At 42.3% G+C, this 12,613-nt stretch overlaps 2 protein-coding genes across 2 annotated transcripts in view; one reads left to right on the top strand and one right to left on the bottom strand.

Annotated features, from left to right (window-relative positions):
* Positions 1-12,613, top strand: part of ESS2 (ess-2 splicing factor homolog) — a 177,400-nt gene that overhangs the window by 49,185 nt on the left and 115,602 nt on the right. The window lies entirely within an intron of this gene.
* On the bottom strand, positions 5,760-6,764 carry LOC141259224 (testis-specific serine/threonine-protein kinase 1-like). Its single transcript, XM_073674827.1, has one exon. The coding sequence runs from the start codon at positions 6,762-6,764 to the stop codon at positions 5,760-5,762; it is 1,005 nt and encodes a 334-aa protein (XP_073530928.1).

Raw genomic sequence — 12,613 nt, 5'->3', positions numbered from 1 at the left:
CCATAGCAACGCCAGGTCCTGGAAGGTATCAGGGGTCGTCGGAGAGTTAAGTATACGACCCCCTCTCCTCTTGCTATCTTCTATATGCCACGATCACTATAGAGCGCGGCATATAGAAAATAGCAAAGGGTTAACATCACTGGGACCTGATCCAATCAGGTCCCGATGATGTTCCCTGTCAGAGCTATCGCTCTGCACCGCACCCGCAGCGTTTGCAGGAGCCTCGCGGTCCTGAGCGCTGCGGTACCACCCACCTTTTTTAAACGTCGGCGCTGCACAGAGCCCAGGCAGCGCCAACGTTTATCTACAGTGGGCCGTCGCGAAGCGGTTAAAATTGTATAATCTTTATTGATAATATGAAAACAGAAATGTAAAAAAACGGCAAAGACCTCAAGAAAGAAGGGAAGACAAAAAGACTACAATACATACATGATAAAAAATAGAATAAACATGATTGTTTCCAATATAGATCCCGCAATATGGTCAATTAAAAAATGCTAAGTCTGGAACAGACTAGAGAAATGTAAACAGTCTGCACCAAAAAATAAATCAATATGTAGAAAACCAGTGTATCCCTAAAGTCACATAATGGCAGGTAATAGTATAATCTTGCTGAGCTGATATATGGGACAAACTATGCTGAACTGAACACATAAAGCATGGGTCACCCCAGAACAGATCAAATATGAACTAGTAAGAACCCAAATTAATCAATAAATTCCATAAGTAAGGAAAGTATAGTACCAGTGATGATCTGTAGGGGTCTTTGCCCTGTTTTTTATATTTCTGTTTTTATATTATCAATAAAGATTATACAATTTTAATGAGCTGAGCTGGAATCTCTTCTTATTGGTACAGTCATTTTTTTCATTTCACTGTCGCCAATATATTGTTTTCTATGATTAATTGAAGTGTCTAGCATTTCCTTTTTTGGACGTATTGTAATAATATGTCCTCAATGCAGCTAATAAATGCAAATTTACTCTTAATACAGCTGGAAGATGCTCTCCCGCCAGTCCGCAGAGATATACTGATTCACACACATGCAGTCGCACTGTTGATTGCCAAGGCTGATGACTTGGAAAACCATCAGAGACACAATTATATTAGACTGGTGGGGGTCCCTGAAAAGGCAGAGGAGAGAGCTCACTAGGTCACCACGAGACCGGGCCTTGTGGGTGGAGGACCCCCCAGGCCTATTTTGATCAAAATCCTTCACTACAAGAACTGAGACATCATATTAAAGAAAGCAAGAGCAGGACATTATGCTCGGGGGACAGAAAGTCTTTTTTCCAGACTTTTCATTGGAGAGCCAGTGCGAATGGTCTCAGTTTCTAAACAGAAAGAGGAGGAAGAGGATACTGGGCCAGCAATACTTGACGATTTACCTAGCCATGCTCAGGGTGGTTGCCCTTGGCATTACCACATTCTTTGACTTCTAATGCACTTAGATGGCTGGACAGTCATGAACAACAAATCTGGTGAGAGGAGCCAGATGGGCCTGAGACAGCTCTAATGCTCTATGACGCTGAAAGATCCTTCTCACTACCGGTCATCTACAGCAGGTCTAGGCGATGCAGCACTGGGGCCTCACTTAAAGCGCACCTGTCAGCAGGATTATGCTTAGTAAACCACATACACTGCCAGGTGGGCGCCGTTATACTGAGTACTGAGTTTACCGAGAGATGCTACTGCGCACGAGCGGGCGCCAATTTGGTAGAGGAAAAAGAAATTTGCCTGCAACAATATGGCCCCCGCTGCTCGCGCTTGCACAGTAGCATTTCTCAGTTGCCGAGAGATGCTACTGGGCATGCACTGGCCGCCGCGGCCATTTTGGGGGAATGTAAATTTAAATATGACACACAAATTAAACAGTCAGTATTTAAAATATTAAGCAGGTCATTGAAAGCACAGTGACCTGTCAGAAGGCACAGATAGGCATACATGAATACATAATGAGAGCACCAGAGCACATGCATATCATTATGTCAGAAATGAAAGTAAAGACTGAAATAGAATCCCTGGACAGATTTCATCACCCAAGGTATCATTTTACTCAGTGTAATGTCGCCCACCTGACAGTGTATGTAGTTTAGTAAGCACAATCCTGCTGACCGGTGCGCTTTAATTCTACTATGCAAAATTTATACTATTGTGACTGGTATTTATGGTCCAAATCTCTATGTCACTTACTTCAACTTCTACATTAGTGTGGCGTATCTTCCCGCCAAGACACTAACAGAATGGTATATGGTGTTTCTTCATTCGCAGGTGCATGCACCTAATGGTTAAAGCTTGGTTTGAGCACCATCCCTTACTGGTAAGGGCAGGTTTACAACATAAAGAGGGGGGGGGGGGGGAGTTATAGGTTTACAATTGGAAGATGGGAGGGTGGGTTTGGAATGCCTCTGCATAAAAATTTAAATTCTTATCAGAGCCGGGAGAATGGTAAACTCACAAGGATCATCTTCTTTGGTCGGTGTTCTTATAGATGAGTTCTATGATTGACTTTATTTCTTGGAATATTCATTGGTTAAGCAACAATTCCAAAAGATTTGCATTCCTTGATTATATTAAAAGATTCAACCCCGCAATAATAGGGTCAGGAGACCCATCTAACAAACGACACTATGAATCAGATACACAGATCGTGGATGGGGGTATACCTTATATTCATTTCATTCTAACTGCTCAAGGGGGGCTAGCCTAATTGTATGTAAAAGTATCCCATTTACGCATATTGACTCATTTAAAGACCCTGACAGTAGATTTGTTGGGGTTAGATGTAAAATCCAGCACTTTGAATGTATCATTGTTGTAATCTATAGAGATAGGCAAACCCAAACAGTAAAGTTCGGGGTTTTCAGGGTATGTACTGAACACCTAGTGTTTAGGCACGTACCCCGAACATGAACTCCCTCAGGCTCGATTGATCCCACTTACAGCACTACCGCGTGAGAAAGTTTTCACGCAGCGCCTGTGCCGTGAGTTCACTGGGTTCATCAATTGATGAATTCCTGTGAACTTTTTCACGGCAGCTCAGCACTACACACTGCCTGTGTGAGGGATATGGTTGTTGTTTATTTTTGTTTTTTTGTTACAGGTGACAATGGCTTCTGGGATTAGGTTTTAGGCGAGAATAAATTTGCTTTTTTATTTATTTATTTTTTTACAGGCGTCAATGGCTTCAGGGAATAGGCGTTTTGTGATATGTGATTAAATAAATGAGTCAAACCGTGTGGACTTTTATTTCAAATAAAGCATTTTTTACATGTCGTGTGTTTATTTCCAAACGTTTACTATGGGGTTAGTAATGGGGAAATCTAATAGACGTCTCTCCATTACTAACCTAGGTTTCATGTCAGCTGCCAATACAAGGCTAAGATGAACCCCAACCCCATTCCCCACTTGCCACCACACCAGGGCAAGTGGGAAGAGCAAGGCTAAGCGCCAGATTTGGCGCATCTTATTGATGTGCCATTTCTGGGGCAGCTGAGGGGTGATGTTATTAGCCTCGGAGGGGCCTAGTATCCATGGTCCCTTTCTGGCTATTAATAACAGCCCACAGATGTCTGGTTAGCCTTTGCTGGTTAGATTTTATAGGGGGACCCTACGTCAATTTTTTTCGGGGGTCCCCCTGTAAACTAGCCAGTAAACGCTAATCAAACAGCTGTGAGTAGTTATTAAGGGAGAAACTTGGGGAATTATTTGATGTCAATTCTGGTTTGGTCCCCAAAAATGTGGTTTGGGACGATGTGAAGGCCTTTCTAAGGGGGTACTGATCAGAGAGATTAAACTGGTGAAAAATAATTTGCAGAAAAGAGGTGTTGAATTGGAAAGTAAGGCCTGAGAAGCCGAAACATTGTTCACCCAGGATAATAATCTGGAGAATAGAATGGTTTGTAAAGAGGCACAAAAACAACTGAAATTATTTCAAATGGAGCAATCTGACAACAAAAGGATGTTTTTAAGGCCACGGCCCCACTATCAGTGTTCGGTCAGTAATCGGCCACGAGTGGGTGATAAATGCAGAATTGGTCCATCTGTTTCTATTATACCTTTTCTCTGATTGTTCATCACCAGGTTTTGGCTCCCACTCCTGAGAAAAAATACTGACCGAATACTGACAGTGGGGCCACAGACTAAAACAGCAGTTTTATGAGGAGGGAGAAACTACTGGATGCTTCCTAGCCAAAATGGCCAAGCCCAGAGAGAGAATGCTATTATACACTGGTTAAAAGATAGACAAGGAAGGATTAACACCCAAACTCTTGAAATTTTACAGACTCTACATAGGTTTTTATACTAATTTGTATTCATCTGGGACGAAGTACTCGGGAGAAGCGCTGTGGAGATTAATAGCGCTATAGAGATGAGTAAAATAAATACATTTGCTCCTGTGCACTGAAAAGTTGATAATTGTAAAATCAGTGTGGGTTTCCCATTCTCAGAGCACAGGTGAGGTGATAACTTATCTGAACTGGAATACTGTACCCCTTTAAACTCCCAGCTTGACAGATAGAATCATTGACTTAACCTAATCCCTTGCAATTTTACATAACTCACAGAAAAGGCTTCTATGGTAATTTTGGGTTGTGGACACCCTATGATGTATAACTACGCTGCACTAACATGTCTGTATAGCTGAGGGAGCGATGCGGTCATGGTGGTAAATTGTATAGTGCGTAGACCAGTAGCAGCTTCTTGGTTGGACTTACCCTTAAAGGGGTATTCCCATCTCAAGGGTCCAAATATGCAGTTGGTGACATAATAATAATATTAGGAAATATCTCCAATTAGAAATGTACTATAGTTCATCTGATTAGCTATTTCACTTACCCCATGTGCAGGGCATTGCAGTAGCTTAGGTATCTATGGTTATGACTACTAATAGCAAACTGTCACTATATGAGTGGTCAGAATCATTGATACCTAAGCTACTGCAATGGCCTGCACATGGGTTAAGCGATATAGCAAATCTGAAGAACTACTCTATACTTAATTTCTAATTGGAAGTATTTGCTAATATTATTACACCCATTACATATTGGGATAGGATCTTGGAGATGTGAATCCCCCTTTAAGCCATGATAGTGAACACCAGGTGGTACTGCTTTCCGAAATAATGAGATTTGTTGTTTGGTTGATCATGTGACATCGCTACACTTTAGGGTTTGCCTTTGTTCTTTTCAGTTTCCATTTTACCCATACTAAAATATAATTCTCCTAACCAGGGTCAGGTATTATGGATATTGTGGCTTTAGGAAGCTGTATTGGGAAATTAAACTTTCCATTAAAGGATTTGTATCAAGATCGGATTGGTGATGACCTTCTGATCGCTGTTGTTCCACTGCTTGGATGTCACCATTTCAGAAAAGGAGGCTCTGTAGTGCCCACCTAAATGGAGCGATGGTTGAGAATGTGCACCCTTTTGTATTCATTGTCTATGAGAGATAGCCAAATACAGTTCCATAGACATTGAATTGAGTGACCGCTGCATTCAGAGTGGGCACTATAGAGCCCATCTCTGGATCGATGGTGGTCCCAGCAATTTATCATCTGATCCTAAGAACAGGTGATATCTTGCTATCTGGTTTGTTCCCCTTTGGAAAACGACAACAAATAAACTAATCATTCAGGAAAACACATTTTTTGTTTGAATTTTTATTAAGCTACATGGCATTGACCAGATAACACTATAGGATTCAAACTGAAGTGTTCCTACATTGCTGCATTTGATGTGCTTGTGTCTGATGCTGTCATATCTTCATCTTCTTGCCGAAGATTTTCTTGTACATTTGCCTCCACAGAGATTTTGGCATTGTTAGAGAGTCATCAGAAGCTTTATCTGGGTTTTTGGAATCTTGTTTGACCACAGCAGTCTGGTCCGCAGGCTTCACATCCTTTTTACATACTGGGGTACTGCCTGATGCTTTAGCTTTTGAGATGGGTTGGAGCCATTTATGGTTCAATATTTCATCAATGGTAAGACGTAGCCTTACATTTGGCTGAAGCATTCGGTAAATGATGTCTTTACATTCACTTGAAAAGCGTTTAGAGCTTGGGAAATCTATGTGCTGTTCCTTCTGTACACGTAACATTTTCTCTATGCTGAAATCATCATAAGGCATTGAATCCGAGACCATTATAAACAGTATCACACCAAGGCTCCAGATATCACAGACCTTGGGCTCATATGGTATTCCTTGCAAGACCTCTGGAGCAGCATAAGCTGCTGTGCCACAATATGTTTGACTGAGGATCGACTTATGGTTCTTGTCTATACGTTTTGCAAAGCCAAAGTCTGAAAGTTTAATGTTGAACTCTTCATCCAATAGAATATTCTCACACTTAAGATCCCTGTGGACAATATCTAGATCATGGCAATACTTTACAGCTGTGGCAAGTTGATGAAACAGTTTGCGTGCCACATCTTCTGGCAATGGTCCTCTGTTCTTAATGAAGTCCAACAAATCACCTTTGGCACCCAACTCCATTACAATGTAGACTTTACCTGTGGAAGTCTCAAAGATTTCATATGTCTTTACGATATGATGATGGTTCATGACGGTCAAGATCTCTAGTTCACGAGGAATGAACTTCCACAAAAAATCTTGTGGAGCCTTTGTAAGATCAATAATCTTCACAGCAACACAGCATTTCATGTGTTCGGAGAATGCTGCCATAACTTTGGCATATGAGCCTTGCCCTAAACCCATGCCAACTGTATATCCTTTCTTTTTCAGTATAGCAGCGTCATCCATGATGAGGGCGGGCTGAGATGTTATCACACTGCATGTAATTGCTGACTTTCCTACTGCTTGTATGTGTTCTACAGTATAGTGATGTCACAATTCTCTGTACTTGGATGACTTCACAATGCTGGCAAAAAGTAAACTGTAACACAAACATATTGGGTGACATGGTGGCTCAGTGGTTAGCACCCTAGCCTTGCAGCACTGGGGTGAAAGTAAACTGTAATACAAGCATATTGGGTGACATGGCTCAGTGGTTAGCACCCTAGCCTTGCTGCACTGGGGTGAAAGTAAACTGTAATACAAGCATATTGGGTGACACGGCTCAGTGGTTAGCACTGTTGCCTTGCAGCACTGGAGTACTTTTATCTATATAGAGTATAAATAAAACCACAATAGGGAAGAGAGTGGGCTGCACCTAACAAAAACTGCTTAAGCTAATTAAAGTCAAATACATGTGTATAATGGAATCAGCACCATATTTTTATTGAAGACACTAAAAATGACAAAACAGGATCAAATACAGTACAGACCAAAAGTTTGGACAAACCTCATTTAAAAATTTTTCTGTATTTTCATGACTTTGAAAATTGTACATTCACATTGAAGGCATCAAAACTATGAATTAACACATGTGGAATTATATACTTAACAAAAAAGTGTGAAACAACTGAAAATATGTCTTATATTCTTGGTTCTTCAAAGTAGCCACCTTTTGCATTTATGACTGATTTGCACACTCTTGGCATTCTCTTGATGAGCTTCAAGAGGTAGTCACCGGAAATGGTTTTCACTTCACAGGTGTGCCCTGTCAGGTTTAATAAGTGGGATTTCTTGCCTTATAAATGGGGTTGGGACCATCACTTGTGTTGTGCAGAAGTCTGGTGGATACACAGCTGATAGTCCTACTGACGGTGTGCACATACCCTAACTCTGAGGCCGTGTTCACATGTAGCATTTTGCTTTTTCATCGGGTAATAGGCAGCCTGCTTGCATTGGTGAGATAATCGTGAAACAAGGGCTTTTAGCAATGCTGGTTCACAATTATCTCGCAGTGTAAATGCCTCCTCACCCGCTAATCCAGATGGAAGAACTTCACAATTGCAACTTAGCAACTTTTTAAAAAGTCATAACTGATAAATTGTTGAAAACATCTGCATAAAAACAACATATACAAAATGGAGAACGACGAACTAGTAGAAAATAGGTGCAAAGACTTTTGCACAAAATAAAATAACAGCCCAAAATTAGGAAAAACTTGACGAAAAAAAGATGCAAAAGCAATAACGAATGGGCCTCCTAACTGTATGTGGAATAAGAGCCGAGCAATGAACGGGATCCAGGCGGCTTTCTTCACTCACGTTTGTTGCTATAATGGGGTAGAGTTATCAAATCCGTCTAAAAAGACTGTTTCCCATAGTAACCAATCACAACACAGCTTTTATTTTAACAGAGTGATGTAGAAAATGAAAGCAGTGCGGTGATTGGTTGCCCTGGGAATCAAACACTTTCTTTTGGGCAGCTTTGATAAACCTATGTATTTTGTGGAAACTATGTTACTGCATGAGAAGCTGAGGTGACTTCCTGTTATGGGGCCGCCATTTTCCGGTTGGCTGATACGTTGGAGCTGATGCTTCAGCCATGACAGCAGTCACAGTCAGATTTCTTCAGTAGGCAGCCGTCCCCTCTGGCTCCATTTCTACACACTACAAGGTCGTTATAATAATCGCACGGCCATTAGCCCCGCCCACACTCCGGTGAGTTCTGGCATCACGTGACCCACCGTAGAGCCCGCCCCCGGAGCGTTGTGTTTGGCTGGGTTGCGTTCTGTTTGTTGTGAGGGGACGGAGGCCGCCATCTTGTTCCCGGAGATCGGAGAAGGGTTGAGCCTAGAATGTATGGGCTCCTGTCAGGACCTGGAAGGAGCCAATACATTCTGGAAGATAGCAGAATCTATGGGCTCCTGCTAGGTATATATTATCGGAGGCGGCAGAATGTATGGGCTCCTGTCAGGTATATATTATTCGAGGCAGCAGAATGTATGGGCACCTTTCAGGTATATATTATTGGAGGCAGGAGAATGTATGGGCTCCTGTCAGGTATATATTATTGGAGGCAGCAGAATCTATGGGCTCCTGTCAGGTATATATTATTGGAGGCAGGAGAATGTATGGGCTCCTGTCAGGTATATATTATTGGAGGCAGCAGAATCTATGGGCTCCTGTCAGGTATATATTATAGGAGGCAGGAGAATGTATGGGCTCCTGTCAGGTATATATTATTGGAGGCAGCAGAATCTATGGGCTCCTGTCAGGTATATATTATTGGAGGCAGGAGAATGTATGGGCTCCTGTCAGGTATATATTATTGGAGGCAGCAGAATCTATGGGCTCCTGTCAGGTATATATTATTGGAGGCAGCAGAATCTATGGGCTCCTGTCAGGTATATATTATAGGAGGCAGGAGAATGTATGGGTTCCTGTCAGGTATATATTATTGGAGGCAGCAGAATCTATGGGCTCCTGTCAGGTATATATTATTGGAGGCAGGAGAATGTATGGGCTCCTGTCAGGTATATATTATTGGAGGCAGCAGAATGTATGGGCTCCTGTCAGGTATATATTATTGGAGGCAGCAGAATGTATGGGCTCCTGTCAGGTATATATTATTGGAGGCAGCAGAATGTATGGGCTCCTGTCAGGTATATATTATTGGAGGCAGGAGAATGTATGGGCTCCTGTCAGGTATATATTATTGGAGGCAGCAGAATCTATGGGCTCCTGTCAGGTATATATTATTGGAGGCAGCAGAATGTATGGGCTCCTGTCAGGTATATATTATTGGAGGCAGCAGAATGTATGGGCTCCTGTCAGGTATATATTATTGGAGGCAGGAGAATGTATGGGGCTCCTGTCAGGTATATATTATTGGAGGCAGCAGAATCTATGGGCTCCTGTCAGGTATATATTATTGGAGGCAGCAGAATGTATGGGCTCCTGTCAGGTATATATTATTGGAGGCAGCAGAATGTATGGGCTCCTGTCAGGTATATATTATTGGAGGCAGCAGAATGTATGGGCTCCTGTCAGGTATATATTATCGGAGGCAGCAGAATCTATGGGCTCCTGTCAGGTATATATTATTGGAGGCAGCAGAATGTATGGGCTCCTGTCAGGTATATATTATTGGAGGCAGGAGAATGTATGGGCTCCTGTCAGGTATATATTATTGGAGGCAGCAGAATGTATGGGCTCCTATCAGGTATATATTATTGGAGGCAGCAGAATGTATGGGCTCCTGTCAGGTATATATTATTGGAGGCAGGAGAATGTATGGGCTCCTGTCAGGTATATATTATTGGAGGCAGCAGAATCTATGGGCTCCTGTCAGGTATATATTATTGGAGGCAGCAGAATCTATGGGCTCCTGTCAGGTATATATTATTGGAGGCAGCAGAATCTATGGGCTCCTGTCAGGTATATATTATTGGAGGCAGCAGAATCTATGGCCTCCTGTCAGTTATATATTATAGGAGGCAGCAGAATGTATGGGCTCCTGTCAGGTATATATTATTGGAGGCAGGAGAATGTATGGGCTCCTCTCAGGTATATATTATTGGAGGCAGGAGAATGTATGGGCTCCTCTCAGGTATATATTATTGGAGGCAGGAGAATGTATGGGCTCCTGTCAGGTATATATTATAGGAGGCAGCAGAATCTATGGGCTCCTGTCAGGTATATATTATCGGAGGCAGCAGAAACTATGGGCTCCTGTCAGGTATATATTATTGGAGGCAGGAGAATGTATGGGCTCCTGTCAGGTATATATTATTGGAGGCAGCAGAATCTATGGGCTTCGGTCAGGTATATATTATTGGAGGCAGCAGAATCTATAGGCCCCTGTCAGGTATATATTATTGGAGGCAGCAGAATGTATGGGCTCCTGTCAGGTATATATTATTGGAGGCAGCAGAATGTATGGGCTCCTGTCAGGTATATATTATTGGAGGCAGCAGAATGTATGGGCTCCTGTCAGGTATATATTATAGGAGGCAGCAGAATTTATGGGCTCCTGTCAGGTATATATTATTGGAGGCAGCAGATTGTATGGGCTCCTGTCAGGTGTATATTATAGGAGGCAGCAGAATCTTTGGGCTCTTGTCAGGTATATATTATCAGAGGCAGCAGAATGTATGGGCTCCTGTCAGGTATATATTATTGGAGGCAGCAGAATGTATGAACCCCTGTCAGGTATATATTATTGGAGGCAGCAGAATCTATGGGCTTCTGTCAGGTATATATTATTAGAGGCAGGAGAATGTATGGGCTCCTGTCAGGTTTATATTATTGGAGGCAGCAAAATGTATGGGCTCCTGTCAGGTATATATTATTGGAGGCAGCAGAATGTATGGGCTCCTGTCAGGTATATATTATTGGAGGCAGCAGAATGTATGGGCTCCTTTCAGGTATATATTATTGGAGGCAGGAGAATCTATGGGCTCTTGTCTGGTATATATTATCGGAGGCAGCAGAATGTAAGGGCTCCTGTCAGGTATATATTATTAGAGGCAGCAGAATCTATGGGCTCCTGTTAGGTATATATTATTGGAGGCAGCAGAATCTATGGGCTCCTGTCAGGTGTATATTATTGCAGGCAGCAGAATGTATGGGCTCCTCTCAGGTATATATTATTGGAGGCAGCAGATTATATGGGCTCCTGTTAGGTATATATTATAGGAGGCAGCAGAAGGTATGGGCTCCTGTCAGGTATATATTATTGGAGGCAGTAGAATGTATGGGCACCTGTCAGGTATATACTATTGGAAGCAGCAGAATGTATGGGCTCCTGTCAGGTATATATTATTGGAGGCAGCAAAATGTATGGGCTTCTGTCAGGTATTTATTATTGGAGGCAGCAGAATGTATGGGCTCCTGTCAGGTATATATTATTGGAGGCAGCAGAATGTATGGGCTCCTGTCAGGTATATATTATAGGAGGCAGCAGAATGTATGGGCTCCTGTCAGGTATATATTATTGGAGGCAGCAGAATGTATGGGCTCCTTTCAGGTATATATTATTGGAGGCAGGAGAATCTATGGGCTCTTGTCTGGTATATATTATCGGAGGCAGCAGAATGTATGGGCTCCTGTCAGGTATATATTATTAGAGGCAGCAGAATGTATGGGCTCCTGTCAGGAATATATTATTGGAGGCAGGAGAATCTATGGGCTCCTGTGAGGTATATATTATTGGAGGCTGCAGAATCTATGGGCTCCTGTTAGGTATATATTATTGGAGGCAGCAGAATCTATGGGCTCCTGTCAGGTGTATATTATTGCAGGCAGCAGAATGTATGGGCTCCTCTCAGGTATATATTATTGGAGGCAGCAGATTGTATGGGCTCCTTTTAGGTATATATTATAGGAGGCAGCAGAAGGTATGGGCTCCTGTCAGGTATATATTTTTGGAGGCAGTAGAATGTATGGGCACCTGTCAGGTATATACTATTGGAGGCAGCAGAATGTATGGGCTCCTGTCAGGTATATATTATTGGAGGCAGCAAAATGTATGGGCTTCTGTCAGGTATATATTATTGGAGGCAGCAGAATGTATGGGCTCTTGTCAGGTATATATTATTGGAGGCAGCAGAATGTATGGGCTCCTGTCAGGTATATATTATAGGAGGCAGCAGAATGTATGGGCTCCTGTCAGGTATATATTATTGGTGGCAGGAGAATGTATGGGCTCCTGTCAGGTATATATTATTGGTGGCAGCAGAATGTATGGGCTCCTGTCAGGTATAAATTATTGGTGGCAGCAGAATGTATGGGCTCCTGTCAGGTATATATTATTGGGGG

Source organism: Phyllobates terribilis, unplaced genomic scaffold, assembly GCF_046119375.1.
Source record: "Phyllobates terribilis strain yellow unplaced genomic scaffold, ASM4611937v1 Scaffold_1__5_contigs__length_1240528914, whole genome shotgun sequence".
Classification (NCBI taxonomy): Eukaryota; Metazoa; Chordata; class Amphibia; order Anura; family Dendrobatidae; genus Phyllobates; species Phyllobates terribilis.
The sequence above is the reverse complement of the archived record's forward strand: the minus strand, read 5'-3'. Positions and strand labels throughout refer to the sequence as shown.

Excerpts from the sequence above, each read along its gene's own strand:
- LOC141259224 (XM_073674827.1), bottom strand. The coding sequence starts at position 6,764 with ATGGATGACGCTGCTATACTGAAAAAGAAAGGATATACAGTTGGCATG.